Source organism: Nipponia nippon, unplaced genomic scaffold (genome assembly GCF_047370975.1).
Source record: "Nipponia nippon isolate SJK-2023a ecotype South Korea unplaced genomic scaffold, ASM4737097v1 scaffold_2, whole genome shotgun sequence".
In the NCBI taxonomy this organism is placed as follows: domain Eukaryota; kingdom Metazoa; phylum Chordata; class Aves; order Pelecaniformes; family Threskiornithidae; genus Nipponia; species Nipponia nippon.
In genome coordinates this window covers 130,243,437-130,256,952 of record NW_028262336.1, presented here as the reverse complement: position 1 = coordinate 130,256,952, position 13,516 = coordinate 130,243,437, and the positions used below count along the sequence as shown (strand labels likewise).

The window sequence follows — 13,516 nt, the reverse complement described above, 5'->3', positions numbered from 1 at the left end:
TGGCCTGAGAATGACAAGCCGGAGAGGGACACAACTTTGTCCTCCTCCAAAAAAGCTTCAACAAGGATAACAGGAATAATTTGGTCTCCGTGTTCACAGGAGGCAGCTATGGGCTCAAGATGCAGCGATGAAGACCTTATTTAGATACAGGGAAAATTATAGGAAGCTAAAAAGACAGGATCAACCACCTGGGAGGTGGGCAAGTATCCTTCAGGGGAGGGGGTGCTGGAGAACAGCTTGGGCCCACAGCTGCGAGGGATGTCCCAGGGTGGTGGGATGGACAAGATGGTCCTTGCAGGTCCTTCTAGCCTTTTTCCAGCTGTTATCTGTGATGGCCTTTTGAACTGAATGGGACAGCAAGGGTGACTCAAAAACAGGTCATTACTGTCAAGAGACTGGAAGTACTGCATCAAATTTTGCTTTAATAGATGCTCCAACCTCTGAACCGTATTTGAAAGGGTCACCTGTAAGAGAGGAGTTGAATCTTACACGTGTTTGATTTTTTTACCAGTAATTCACATAGGAGAGTTTGCTGATAACTTTTATCTCCTTAACCTTGTAAAAAACCCTTTACATTTCCTGGATTTCTTACACCAAGGGGCACATTTTGTTCTTGGGTGTATTTCAGTCTTTCTAGGAGGCTGAAGAAAAGTGGCAGGGAAGATCTGAGTTTTGCAAAACCTTTCTTGTGGAGGAATCCTGGAAAGCATGGGGTTGTTATCCTTCGAAAGGCGTGAGATAAGAAAGCTGCCAGGGAAACAGCCCGTGCTGAAGGCAGATGCAGTGGACCCTGGTCCAGCGCGGTCCTGCCTCAAGGCACCTCTTGTCCCCCCTGGTCCCTTCACGCAGGGCTGAGCCCCTCTCCGCTCTCACCCCTCTGCAGGGATCTTGTTCTCCGTGACCGTCATCGGGCCGGGAGTGGCCTTCATGCTGGGCTCTGCCATGCTGCGTTTTTACGTCGACATTGACAAAGTCACCGGAGGTGAGTGAACGTGCCCTCGGAGAGCCGGCCGGCACCCTTCACCCTGCCTCCCATTTACTGAGCCAGCAGTGGTCCAGCTCCTCTCTGGGCATCCTGACCCCCAAGGGATGAGGGTGCAACCTGCGGGGCAGGGGCTGGCTCCCTTTGCTTGCTATCTCCCCTGTTAAAGCACTTCCATCACCTGGGGATGCTCTGGGACGGGTCCCATCAGTGGATGGCCCAAATAAGTGGGTCCTTCCCACCCGACTCAGTGTCACACACACATCTGCAGGGTTAAACCTGGCCCCGTGGCTGCTGGAATCCCATATTTCAATCGGCGTTTTCTCCTCCTTCAGACCTGGGGATCCCTTGCCCCTGGGCTGCTGCCAGGTCTGGGATGCCCGTCTGCATTGTGCTTTTAGAGCAGACCTGGTTTTCATTCTTCTACGAATTTTCTGCCATATGCCAGCAACAGCAGTGGGAGCGTTTTGCCTCCAGCCAGCACCAGGGAAGAGTGGGGATGTGGAGGATGAGCAAAACCCAGAGAGAAACATGAAAGAGACAGACGGAGGGGAGAAGTAAGGGAGAAGGAATGGAGAATGGGTACCAGGACCCTGAGACGTGAAGAAGCAGAGGAAAGGGTAGGGTGAGAGGAAGGTGAAAACAAGTAGAAGAGAAATGCTGGGTAGGGAGAGGAGCATGAAAGGGAATTCCTTTAAAAACTCTGCCTGAGCCATGCTGTTAAAGCATTTGTAGTCGTCTCCTTTTTGGCTGCTCTTGAAACTCAGCCTGGAAAACAAGAGGCTCTTTCCCAGTTAGTAACAGAGCAGACGCTTGTTATACAGCTCAGCGTATCCTCACGTGGGGAAAAGGACGACGGACAGGCTCCCTTGGGTGGTGACCAGACAGCATCAGGGCTGGGGCTGGAGCTGGATGAGCAGCGGGTGTTGACGCTACAGATGCATTATCTTGGGCTCCTTCTGGGTGCCTCCAGCTCATTCCTGCTCACTGACGTCACCAGATGTTTTTTCACCTGGACTTTGTCGCTCTGTACATTTATGATATTTGCAGCACAAGAGGACACTCCAGTCTCAACATTGCCTCCTCCTGTCAGGCGACCTCCAAGCTTATTGCTGCACCTATCCGTCCTCCTCAGTGGGTCAGCCTTGGCGAGGTGTCTGGAGTCTTGGCTTACCTGCCTCTGAAGGGTGAAGAAATGGGCTTAGGGTCTGCAGTCTGCCTGCACACCCTGATGCTCAGTTCTTCTAAGCCATCTTCTTCAGAAGGACAATGAAGAGAAATGTGCCTGAGTAGCCAGAACTGGAGAACACCCAGGTTTAGAGCTGTCTTCAGCCTAAAGATGTCTTCAGCCTACTGGGGAAAGCTATCGAGCTGTGGCTGCTTAATGCTAAATCTCATTTAACCTCACGTTTTCCTAGAAAAAAACTTGTTGGTGTTTATTCAGGAAGGGATTTAAAGTTCCAGTTTGCTAAATGCACCGTGCAGGGAGGGGATTATCAAATTTCTTTGTCCTATCACTTGTTACTTCCAGAGATGGGAGATTAGATGTGGCAGCATCCACCGTGCCAAAATCCAGTAAATTGATTGCAGTTTTAATTGCACCCCCCCAGTGAGAACAGCTCACTTGTGTTAAACCTCACAGTTAAGGAAGAGGTTTCTGGGAGGATTTATTTCCTGGGCTTGTTTGTGAATGCTATCTAGCCACAGGTATCCCCTTTTTCTGTAGAAATATTTCTTGGTTCAGACTCACACTGTTGTGAATTTGCATTCTGGCTTCTGCATATCCTGTTTTATTTATGCCAAGTACCTTCCCCACAGAAAATGTTATCTTTGGAGAGTGCCCTGAGGGGGGACAGGAGAGGAGGCTGGGCGAACTGAAGGAAGGCAGACAGCAGAAAGGGATATAATCCTTATTAAAGCATTTTTAAAGATTGGCTTCTGTTAGTTGAGCTACAAACCAGGCACTGGCTGCTGGACTGGACTGGTGGGCAGAGCTCCAGGGTCCAAGTCCTGCTGTGAACAGGGGAGCCTTGTGTGGGGAGCCGGACTGGAAAAAAGTAAACCAGTGCTCTTGGATGCCAAAAGTTAATTGGAGTTAACTCCGTTTTGATCTTAAGAAAGGCTTTTTCCTTCTGTATCGACATACGCCATGGCTTAATCCCCTTGAGTGAGTATTTCCAAGCTTTTTCACAACATGGGTATCCTTTCTCTGAAAAAGCCGTGATGGGGATGCTTTCCTTTGCCTTTCCAGCGCTAGGACATCCCTGTCCCAGTTATCTCCGTCCAAAGGGCTGAGTGGGTTTTTAGACACCCTGGTGATAATGAAGAATGAAATGTGATTTAGCACCATGGGATGAGTCAGGTGCAAATGCTGCTCAGAGCCCCAAACTGATGGTCCCCAGGTTGGGAGCCACCACCCTGGAGCACGCTGACATTGGGGTGACTGGGGCCACCCATCACCATCCCTTTGGTGCACTGGGGACCCTCTGTTCACCTTTGATTTAATGCCCACTGCTCCATTTGTGTTGCAGACGGCGTCCAGCTCACAAACAAAGACCCGCGGTGGGTCGGCGCCTGGTGGCTTGGTTTCCTGGTCGCAGCCAGTCTCGTGGCCGTGTCTGCGGTGCCTTATTTCTTCTTCCCACGGGAAATGCCGAAAGAGGTAAGAGAGATGCCGCGGATTGCCCTTTTGGCATTGCACATAAATACCTCATCTGTTTATACACACGTTCCTCCCTCGCCGCCAGCATCAGCGGCTGTGTCCATGGGAAACACGACTATGGAAGTGGTCATGCAGTTTATAGCTGCACCCCAAAGTCAGATGAGAGCTGGGGCTTGCTCTCGTCTCCCATGTCAGAGGCTCTTGTATGCTAAGCAGATGCTTAGTGAAACCCAGCACGGTGCAAGCAGCTCAATGGATGTGATAATTTCCTTGGTGGGGCATGGAAACAGCACCTGTGAGTTGATTGCTCTGCATAGGAACATACAGCACCAGGCAAGCCCTGTGTGGATTGAGGTCCTTCTCACAGCCGCCCTCCTGGCTTACCTGGCGGTGGGACTCCTTGCCTCCCCTAGGGAAGCAGTGGTCCTGCTCCTTCTGCTGCATCTCTTTTGGGAGCTGGTGGGAGATGCTGCACCGATGGCCCTTGTTTCGCTTTAGGAGGAGCCACATGTGCCCGATGAGGAAATCGGTCTCAGTTCATAGGAAATATGAATAATGCATGAGGAGCCTTTTCTTGGAAGTGGGTTGTTCCCTTGAGGTGTTTGAAACACTGAAGCTGGCGGGTGGTTTGTCTCGTTTCCACTGCAAAAGCCCCTTTCCACCACTCACTGTCCGTGGGGCTCGGGGTTAGCTGCTGCTCCAGCATCCAGCTTCACCCGCCGCCTCTTCTCACTGCGACCTCTTTGCTCAGCAAAAGGATTTTAGACACTTTCCAGCCCCTAAACCCCCTGGCTCTGTAAAATTGTCAGAGATAATTGGTAGAGAAAAGCCTTTAGCTGCCTGGACCCCTTATTGCAAGCCAAACCGACATCTGCCTGCCTGCAGTTTGCTCGGGGGATGCTTGTCCCTGGCTCTTGCTGGAGCCCACTGGTGGGACAGTACTTTGCTCTGTGTTTACGACCAGGGTTTTTAACTTCTCCGGAGCCCTCCTGAGTGCTTCAGTGCTCATGCCAAGATGAGAAACAGCTTGCAAGCTTCCCAACAGCTTTGCTGGCTGTGGGTCCTGGTTTTCTGGCAACCGGCGTGTCGCGAGGAATAACACAAAACAAGTTGTTCTTTTAGAGGACGCATCATGCTATGGTTTTGAATGTTACTGAAGTCGCTGGGACGCGCTTAGTGGGTGAAATTGCACTCGTCTCAATGCCTTGGCCATACTCTAGCCTGTGTAATTGTCTTTCACGTATGTTTTACCTTGGGGCAGTGTCGAAACTTTCTTGTCTGAACAAGTCCATGCACCGTCTGCTGCAGAATAATTCATTTCTCCTACCACTGCCTGAATTTCTGCAGGAATGAGTGATTCTCAGGGAGATTTGGGTTTCACCTGCCTGGGAAAATGTGACCTGTTGTACCAGTTACACTTCTGGGGAAATAATGATTTACTCCTGGGTTATGTAAGCTGTGAGGTTTGCAAAGGTGCTGCAGTCCTGCGAGGTAATGAGGTGGAAACTGCTCAGCCCTTTGCAGGATGAGGGCGATACTAAATGCAAGGTGCCTGATTTATCCTTGTGAAGCTTGGTTCACTTGAAAGTCATTACGGATGATCTATATTAGCAGAACCTGCTCAGTGTGCAAGGGTGGCACACTACATCTTAGGAGCAAGGTTCTTTATTAGAGATGATGGGAATATTAACTTCATAAATGGCTCTTGAGAGAAAATAATGTACTTCGAACTCAAACAACTGTGCTTTTTTGCAAGTGCTGCACTCTGATCAGCCTGATCAGTTTTGAAGAGCTTAAGGGAGGATTGGTTGGATACTGATTTAAGAAAACAGCACGAGGACGTCACCTGCTCTGCTGGCTGATACCTGTAGGGAATGCTGCCACATGGCTGAGCACCCATTTATCCCTTTGCAGCCCAGGTCTTCCTGAATTTCTCTCCATTTTACAATTTCCCCCAGAAAGCTTTTGGATACTGTTTACAGTAAAAAAAAAAAAATAATAATAGGTAAATAATCTAAAGGATGGCAAAATTCTGCCCCCCTTGCAGGATGGGAGATGCCAGGGCCAGCCGAGCCGGCTCGTGCCTATCCCATGTGGGTATCAGCACTGCCAGCAGCAGCAAAGGGCCCTGCTTAAAAAAAAAAAAGAAAAAAAAAGCCTCTTTAGAAACTTTGCCAGATGCTGTTCTGGGTAAAACATCTGTCTGCTGTGGGAGCACTCGAAGCTTTGTAGGAAATCTGCGTTATCACGGGTGATTTTCTGTAGGTATAGCAGAAAAAAAAATGTAAATCCCTTTCTCTTGCTTGCCCTTGGAGTAAATCAGTGTTTGGTAAGGGTGTAAGCACAACCGCTTTTCCATCACGAAGGACAGCCCCCTTTCCTCTCCAGTGAGCTGGAGGCAGCAGCGTCTCTAGGGCCACCGAATTACTGCACCCGCCGTTGAGCTTGTTAGAGATGTGGTTCCCCTCCAGAAGAGCACCAGCCGGGCATATATTGCAAAACACTGGAGAAGGGATGGGTCGAGTTGGTAAGACATGCAATGCAGGAAGGAAATGTGTGTTTCCAGGCACAAAGCTCAGTGCTGGTGAAGCATTGACCCCAATTTTGCCTTCCTCTGCCCCAGCTGGAGCAGCCGCCCTTCCCCAGTAGGGTGGGACACACGGTGGCTCACGCTGTGGCTTTAGGGTTGCTTCCAGGTTTCCTCTCACGGCACAGAGCAAAGCTGTTCTTTCTTCTTGTGCTTGGCTCTGGTTTGGGACGGAGGTGCAACACTGCAGCGAGGAAAGGTGGGATCCCCGTGTTGGCTCCCTGTCCGGGCTCTGCAGCATGAAGCCCCATCCCCGACACACTGCAGAGGGGAAGGGAGGGATGGGGTCAGCACGGGGTTTTACAGACCAGCAGATCAGCAGGAATGGACATTGTGATAACCTTTGGGTCAAGCCTGTCTAAATACAGCTACAGCTTCAAAGGCGGTCGTCATTTCCTTGGCTGCCTTCAGTTTCAGGGTTTCTGCTGGTCCAAAGCAGGAAAGAAGCTACCAGCAGAGCAACCATAAGTTGCAAGTACTTGAAGCATCAGCTGGGCTTTTCCACCATGTTTGTAAAGCCCCAGCACAATATCTTACCCACAGCAACTACCTCCAGGCATGGCAGCCATAATAACACATGGGAAAAACACAGATCTGCTCTGTCCACAGAAGAAGCTGAGATGTTTCTGCACCATCAGCTGTGGGTTTCATTTCTGGAGGTCAAAAAGGAATTTCAGGTGCCCCAGACCAGGCTGTTCTTGTGTCGCTTGCTGTCTGAAGACCCCCGGGAGCATGCATGGCTCAGCAGATGATGAGGCTGCCTGGGAATAACATGTCCACACCAAGCTGTGGGTACGTTTCCCCACTGCAGAATCCACCAAACGAGACCACAGCAGCAAAGACCAGCCCATGGCTTAGTCCTTCTTGCTGCCCAAAGTGATATTTCTCCTCTCTGATTCTCATCCTAACTTCATTTTCCTTTCTTTCTCCTGCCTCACTCTATACAACTCATCTGAGCCCTTGGTGCTTTCTCCAGACAAAGGACCGTCCCCCTCAATGGGCATCATCCAGCAAACACTGAATAACAGCATGGCCCTCTGTCTATTTGGAGATTTATTTGCCTCCTCCCATCAGCAGAGACAGATCTAGATTATTTATTCTACAACCACATTCCAGCTTTACCTTTATTTTATAGCTTCTTTCTTTGAAGTTCCTGGAATGACTTGTGCACTTAATGTTAAGGTAATGATAATGAGAGTTCGCTCTTTTGATCTTTTTTCATAAATCAATCACTCCAGACCCAGAACATTTTTATTCCTCTGCTTTGAAACTTGTCAGTAAGTTTCTAGCACCAAAATATCCTGAATAATCCTATTTAAGGGACAATCACAGCAAAGTTATAAAGTTGTCATGATCTCAGGCAGGGGATGAGAGGATGAGGCTGCTACTGGATGAACTGTTTCCAGTCAAGACCATTTTTTTTCCCCAATAATTCCAGTTTAATCCTGCCTCCATGAGCCTGAACCATTTCTTGGGGTTGTGTCCTGTATTGTGGAGAACCACAGCATCTGAGCATTTTAAAGTTGCTGAGAGCCAAAGTTTAGCTCGTGCTTGACCATCTGTCGCTGGCGATGTTATCGTACCCCAACCCAGGCAGCGGTATTCTGTCTGCTACAGGCTTTCCCCACGGTTTTGCTCCAGCACAGTGTCTGTCTGTCTGTCTTGCAGGCTTACCGGCTGTGGCGTTGCAGCTGGTAAATCACCTCCCCAGTCCCCGCAGCTCCGCAGGTGAGGTGAAAAGGGTTTGAAAGGGGGAAGGCTGCTCTCGGGAGCACCTGAAACAAAAGCAGAAGCATTGCCTTTGCTCAGCATTTCTCGCGTGCAAGATCTGTCTTGTACACCCAGTTATCTCCCGGTTCAGGTTTCGTTCTGTGACACTCCAAAGTCATGCAGAACCAAACATCTCCCAAACGCTGTACGAAGGGGGTGAACGACACTTCCTCCTTGCCCTGACGAAGCCGCCCCTGTAAAGTCAGCACATGTTATCTGCAAACAGATGCTTCATGAGAAAGCTCAGGTGGATTTTACGGGCAGCAGCTCTACATGTCCCGGTCGTGTCCAAGCCCCGTCAGCTCCAGTTTGCTGTCACGCAATCCCCTCTGGATATCAGTCCCTCTCATCAGTGTTTTCCTCCCAAGCCTCCCATTAGGTAGTTTCAGAAATTTATTTCCCTGCATGTTGCAAAGCTTGGTCTAAATTCCAGTCCACAGTTTAGCCTTTATTTTGTTGTTCTGTCCTTAATCCTGATTAAATATTTTTTCCTACTCATTGCCATATTGGTGTGGTTATAGAAAGCCTTCCTTTTGGGCGATGAGGGAGGCTAGCTAGTCTTCTGCTGCTAAAGAGCTTCTCCATCCCAGGAGCTCTGCTCTTCACCCATCCCAGCCACAAGCTGGTTTTCCCGGTGCTGCACTGGTCTGGATCTGGTCTCCGGTGGTGGTGCGGCAGGGTCTGCACTCCCCCAGCTCTCCTGGAAACACCATCCTCGGTTCTTCCTCGCTTACTCCTTCCATGGCTGCCCCATATGCTTATGCAGAGGTAGACCTGAAGCTATTTGTCATTCTCCTCCTCTCATTTCCAACATTTCCAGCTCTGCAGCAGAAATTGTTTTTAAACCCGAAGTGCATGGCAATGCCCTTTGCACTCTTTGGTTCACTTTCTGTTATTTCAGCGCTCTAGTTGCCTGGTTTTTCCTATATGGTGCCCTGGCCCACTCTGCATGGACAATTCCCACCTTCCTTCTCTGCAGATTGAGTAGTCCATATCTTCTCACTATGCCAAGGCGGTTACTGAAAATATTAGCTGGGGCTTCTCCGTCAAACCACCAAGGAAGCCACCAGACCTCCCAGCAGCTCAGTACATCCCTCTGGGATGCTCCGCTCTCTTTCTCCTATTTAGCCATGTTTACTCTGCTAATTTTCATGTTCTCCAGTTTAGCTAATGGTTTCCCACTTGGTGCTGTGTGTTCTGCTTTGCCCAGGTCTGTAGAGATTAGACCTACTGCATTCCCTTTGTTCATTTAATCACCGGTGTTGAGGAGGGAGAACAGGCTGCTGCTGATCCATCAGCCCCTAACCCAAGGTACTCATCCATCTGGGGGACATGTGGGCGCCAACCAGAAGAGAAGAGCAGGACGATGCTTCTTTCATGTTGGGTCTTTCATCTCAAAGCCTCGCGCGTGGCATTTCAGCTGGGAGAAGTGCAGAAATGGGGTGGAAAGGAACCATGCTCCTTCCTTGGCGTTGCTAATGGGGGAGGTGGAAGGGGCAAGGTTGCCATCTGTGGGATGGGACAGAGAGGCTGGGAGAGGCTAGGAGATGAAATCCTTTGCAGAACAGAGAAGGTGGATTTCTGGGGGTGTTTCACGGTGAGGCTGGAGGGACGTGAACTGTGGGAGCGCTCAGGGCATGCCGAAACACGACAGCTCTGTGGCATCCTAGCAAAGTGCATCTGATGGGTTTTTCTGCTGGGATGGTGGGGGATGTGTCCCCTGTCATCTCTACAATATTTCCAGATTTTACTTTCAATTGCCCTGCCGGATAGTTGGAGCAGACGCTTGGGGAAAGAGGGGAACACCAAGCTGGCCACGCAGCTCCATCCTGGAGGAGAGGTACACGGCAGAGCAGAGGGTAAAGAAGTCACCTCCCATTTCCCAGGGCAAAACCCATCTGTCTGGGCATACCTCAAGCTGTGGAGTGGGGAGCTGGCAAGTTTAGGACCACAGCGCGCAGACTGGATCGACTTATTTTATCTGCAAAAGCACCTGGTGCACAGTGGCAGGAGGGGGCTGCAAGCAGGAAGAAACCTTGAAAGAGATGTATTTGTGTCCTCGCTACACATGACCATCTCTGGACATCACCGTTCCTGCTGGAGGTGGGATTGCTTGGCAAGGTGCAGGCAATGCACATCCTTCTCATCCTGAAGCAGAAGGTTTGTGACGAGGAGAAGCTCCTGCAGGTAAAATGCAGCCAGGACCCCTCCTGCCCTGCCCTGAGGATGCCCCAGGGATGCTGGTGCCACTCTCAGCTACATCACAGGATTGCGCCAGCATGTCTGAACCTGCAAGGAGCCTCCTGCCCTTTGCCGGGGCTGCTGGGGACTTCCCAACCCACGGAGGGTATTTGCAGGGTGCAAACAGCTGACAGCTCTGTCTGGGGTTGTCCCCAGGGGTCCCAGCGGACATCCCAGGTCCAGCACGGTGGGATGGTGCTGGGGCAGCGACTTGACCCTTCTGTGCGGGCAGAGGCATTGTGCAACGGTTCTGGGGAAGTGAAAAATAACTTCTCCAGTTTCTGTCTCGGGACAGATTGCCTGCATTTATACAAATCCTCCCCCATCTATTCAGCAGTGACCTGGTGCACTTCCAGTGCACGCGAAAAGCTGAAATGAAAATAACCAACAGGGAACTCTCTTAAATGCCTGCACCGATTTGGGTTATCAGTTAATGGGGAAAGGTTAAAGAGCAGGGACAGGGAAATCTAAGTCTCTGTCTGGAAACCTTTGCTCCTAGGGCTGCGATGCTCTGAGGCTGCCTCATTAAAGCTCCTAAAGCACCAGCAAAGGCAGCCTAGAAATAGAAATACAGGGTGTTATCTGGGGAGCAACTGGGGGCCAAGTGGCAGGGCGTGGTGGTGCCACTGGCGCGTTACAGGAATGGGCTGGTCTCTACGTTCAGATTTTCCCCAGGGAGCTTTAAAGACAGGCGCAAACGGCTGCCAAAAATAATCATCCTGTTTCGTGTGAGCAAGGTGCCTGTCAGCTGGTTATTTTAACACTCTAGGAAATAGGGTCCCTGGTGGGACCCACACTTGCTGGAAGAGGCATAATGAAGTGTTTGCAGGGAGCATGACCTAGTCAGGAGGAACAGAATTGTTTTTCAGGCTATGAGGTTTTACATTTTGTTTGTTTAATATGAAAATAGCTTCTCTGACCTTATTTTTCACTGAACCGGGAGTGCAGGGCTTTGCACAGCCAAAGGGAAACTCCGCAGAAGCCTCAAATTAAGCAAGGAAAACCTCTCTGTCACAGAGCAGGTCATTTATCCCTTTTTCCAGTGGTGTATTTGAATAAAACAAGACTGTCGGCACCTCTGGCTGCCCTTCTCGCAGGTGCAATAGCAGGCAGGTGAAAGCCGGAGCCTGGCTTGCAGGCAAGCTGCCTTCATTTGCCTTTCCTGCAAAGCAAGTCCAGGTCTCAGCCCTGCTCAGTCATACCTGATGATTTTTCATGTCCGTGCAGGGAAACGGGGGCTTTCCCCACGTGGAGGTCAGGTGAGGGATGCTCTTCCTAATGCAAAGCGTGGGGGAGCTTCATCCTCCTTCCTCGAAAACCAGTCTGCCTCCTCCATCGCCCCACAAGGCTGGAAGTGACGGCGATAAATAAAATCCCGTTGCAAAAACATGAGATGCAACAAGAGCCCATTCACCGGTGGACATGCACCAGGAAACTGAGCCCTTTAAGGAATCATCCTGAAAAATCCAAGCGCGGGGGCATTTTGCAAGACTTTTCCCACATTTGTTTGTTTTTCCTTGGCACGATGCTGTGGCAGACGGCCGGGGTAGTGCTGAGCAACCAGCCCCTGCTATTGCACCTACCGACACTGGCTTGCCAAATTGCCTGCTCTGAGTAACGCTAAAATCCCCTGTGGCAGGAGCACAGCACAGGGCTTGAGCATCTCCGACAGCAGAGCCAGCACCATTCGCCTCCCTGCCCGCAGCGAGCAGGCAGGATTCGTGCCGGTCCGTCCACAGCTTGTTTCCTTGGCGTGTGAACGCGCCTGCTTCATCCCAGAGGAATGCGCGTCCTGATCCTTTCAGGAAGCAAAAAAATACATTGTGGGGCCAAGCCAGCATGGGGAGAGGAGTTTTTGTCCTCCTCAAGGGCTTTGCTCCATGTGCAGGCAGCAGCTGCTCCTTGGGTGGGTGTTGAGCCAGCAGATGTGCACAGAAACCTCCCGCTCGCAAGGGTCACGCTCATGCAGAGGCATCCTAGACTGGGAAATCTGGGGGGATTTGGGGCTTTTTTTTTTTTTTTTGGGTATGTAGACAGTGCCCAGCAGACTGTTACCTCTCTGAAGTACAAACAGCTGGAAGCTGGGAAAGCCACAGTCAGTAGCAGCCTGAATGTGTTTTTGGAAAACACTGCAATTTTAGAGCAGAGAGAAGAGACCCCGTAACCTAGTTGAAAAGTGAAAGGAAGCTGGATTTTATCTTTGCATTTGAAAAATGTTTTGATCTCCGAGCTCTGCTAATAAAAATGATGAAAGGAGTTTTATCACTTTTGCCTTGTAGAGGCTCTTCGAAAAGGGAATGTGGCATTCGCAGCACGGGACATTTTGACCTCTCTGATATTTAATAATCAGTCTCAGTTTCAAAGGAAAAGAGATCATTTTAGCCAAAGAGCTGTCCGGTTCTTTCTGTGAATTAAGAACATCTAATTTCTGTTGAATGAACTCATTTGTCTGACTCACATTAAATTTGTGTCAAGAGTTGCAACAGTGCCGTTGCTGAGCTGATGTGGGATGTCAGAGACGGTGCCGCTGGCTCTGTCCTGCTGCCTGAAAATACGCTGTGGTTTTCTGTGAAAACCGCACTCCTAGTGAACGCTTTCTGCTGTTACACATGCATAGTAGCGTATCTGATCTAATTAATGCCCTCCATTCAGTGATTCCCCTAAAAGCCTGCCGAGCAAGGAATCCGATGCACATCCAAGAAATCCTCCCCTCGCTTGGCCTCCTGCTGGCTAATGGGATGTTGGACACTTGCCTTGGACACGCAGTCATCTCCTAATGAGGCCGGGATGGACCTTAGATGATCCAAGCCCTCCATCTTCCACCTCTCCTCTTCTGCCAGCACCTCTTTGCTTATGAGCAGTGGCAGTGTGACCCCCGGGACACAGATGCTGTGAGCACCTGAATTAATGTCCTGCAGAGCTGTAAGCATCAGCTGAGGCTAAATTAAGCAGAGACACCTGGACCCATCTGACCTCCAGCTGCAAAGTGCTGTTCCCCTGAGCAGAGAAGGAAGACTGGGAGAGCTGCAGGATCTGTCCCCTTCCGTGGATCAGGATGGGAGAGGATGTCCCTTCCATATTGCTGCTGTTCAGGGGGAAAGATGTGGCTAAAAAAAGTCAAAATCATTAAAGAAAGTAGGAGTTGCTAAAATTCAAGTGGGGTTTCCAGGAGCAGGAGAAGAGTGGAAAGGGGCTGGGAGAGGTGAGGGGTCTGTAGCTGCTCCCCGTGACCCCCGGTATGTCCTTACTCCAGGTTGCTCTGGGTCAGCCCCTT

At 50.3% G+C, this 13,516-nt stretch overlaps 1 protein-coding gene across 1 annotated transcript in view; it reads left to right on the top strand.

Annotated features, from left to right (window-relative positions):
* SLCO2B1 (solute carrier organic anion transporter family member 2B1) overlaps positions 1–13,516 on the top strand; it is a 61,771-nt gene that overhangs the window by 26,784 nt on the left and 21,471 nt on the right. Inside the window, exons 6-7 of the mRNA XM_087757252.1 lie at positions 884–982; positions 3,514–3,644. Of these exons, the coding sequence (XP_087613378.1) occupies positions 884–982; positions 3,514–3,644 (230 nt within the window). The remainder of the gene's footprint in view (positions 1–883; positions 983–3,513; positions 3,645–13,516) is intronic.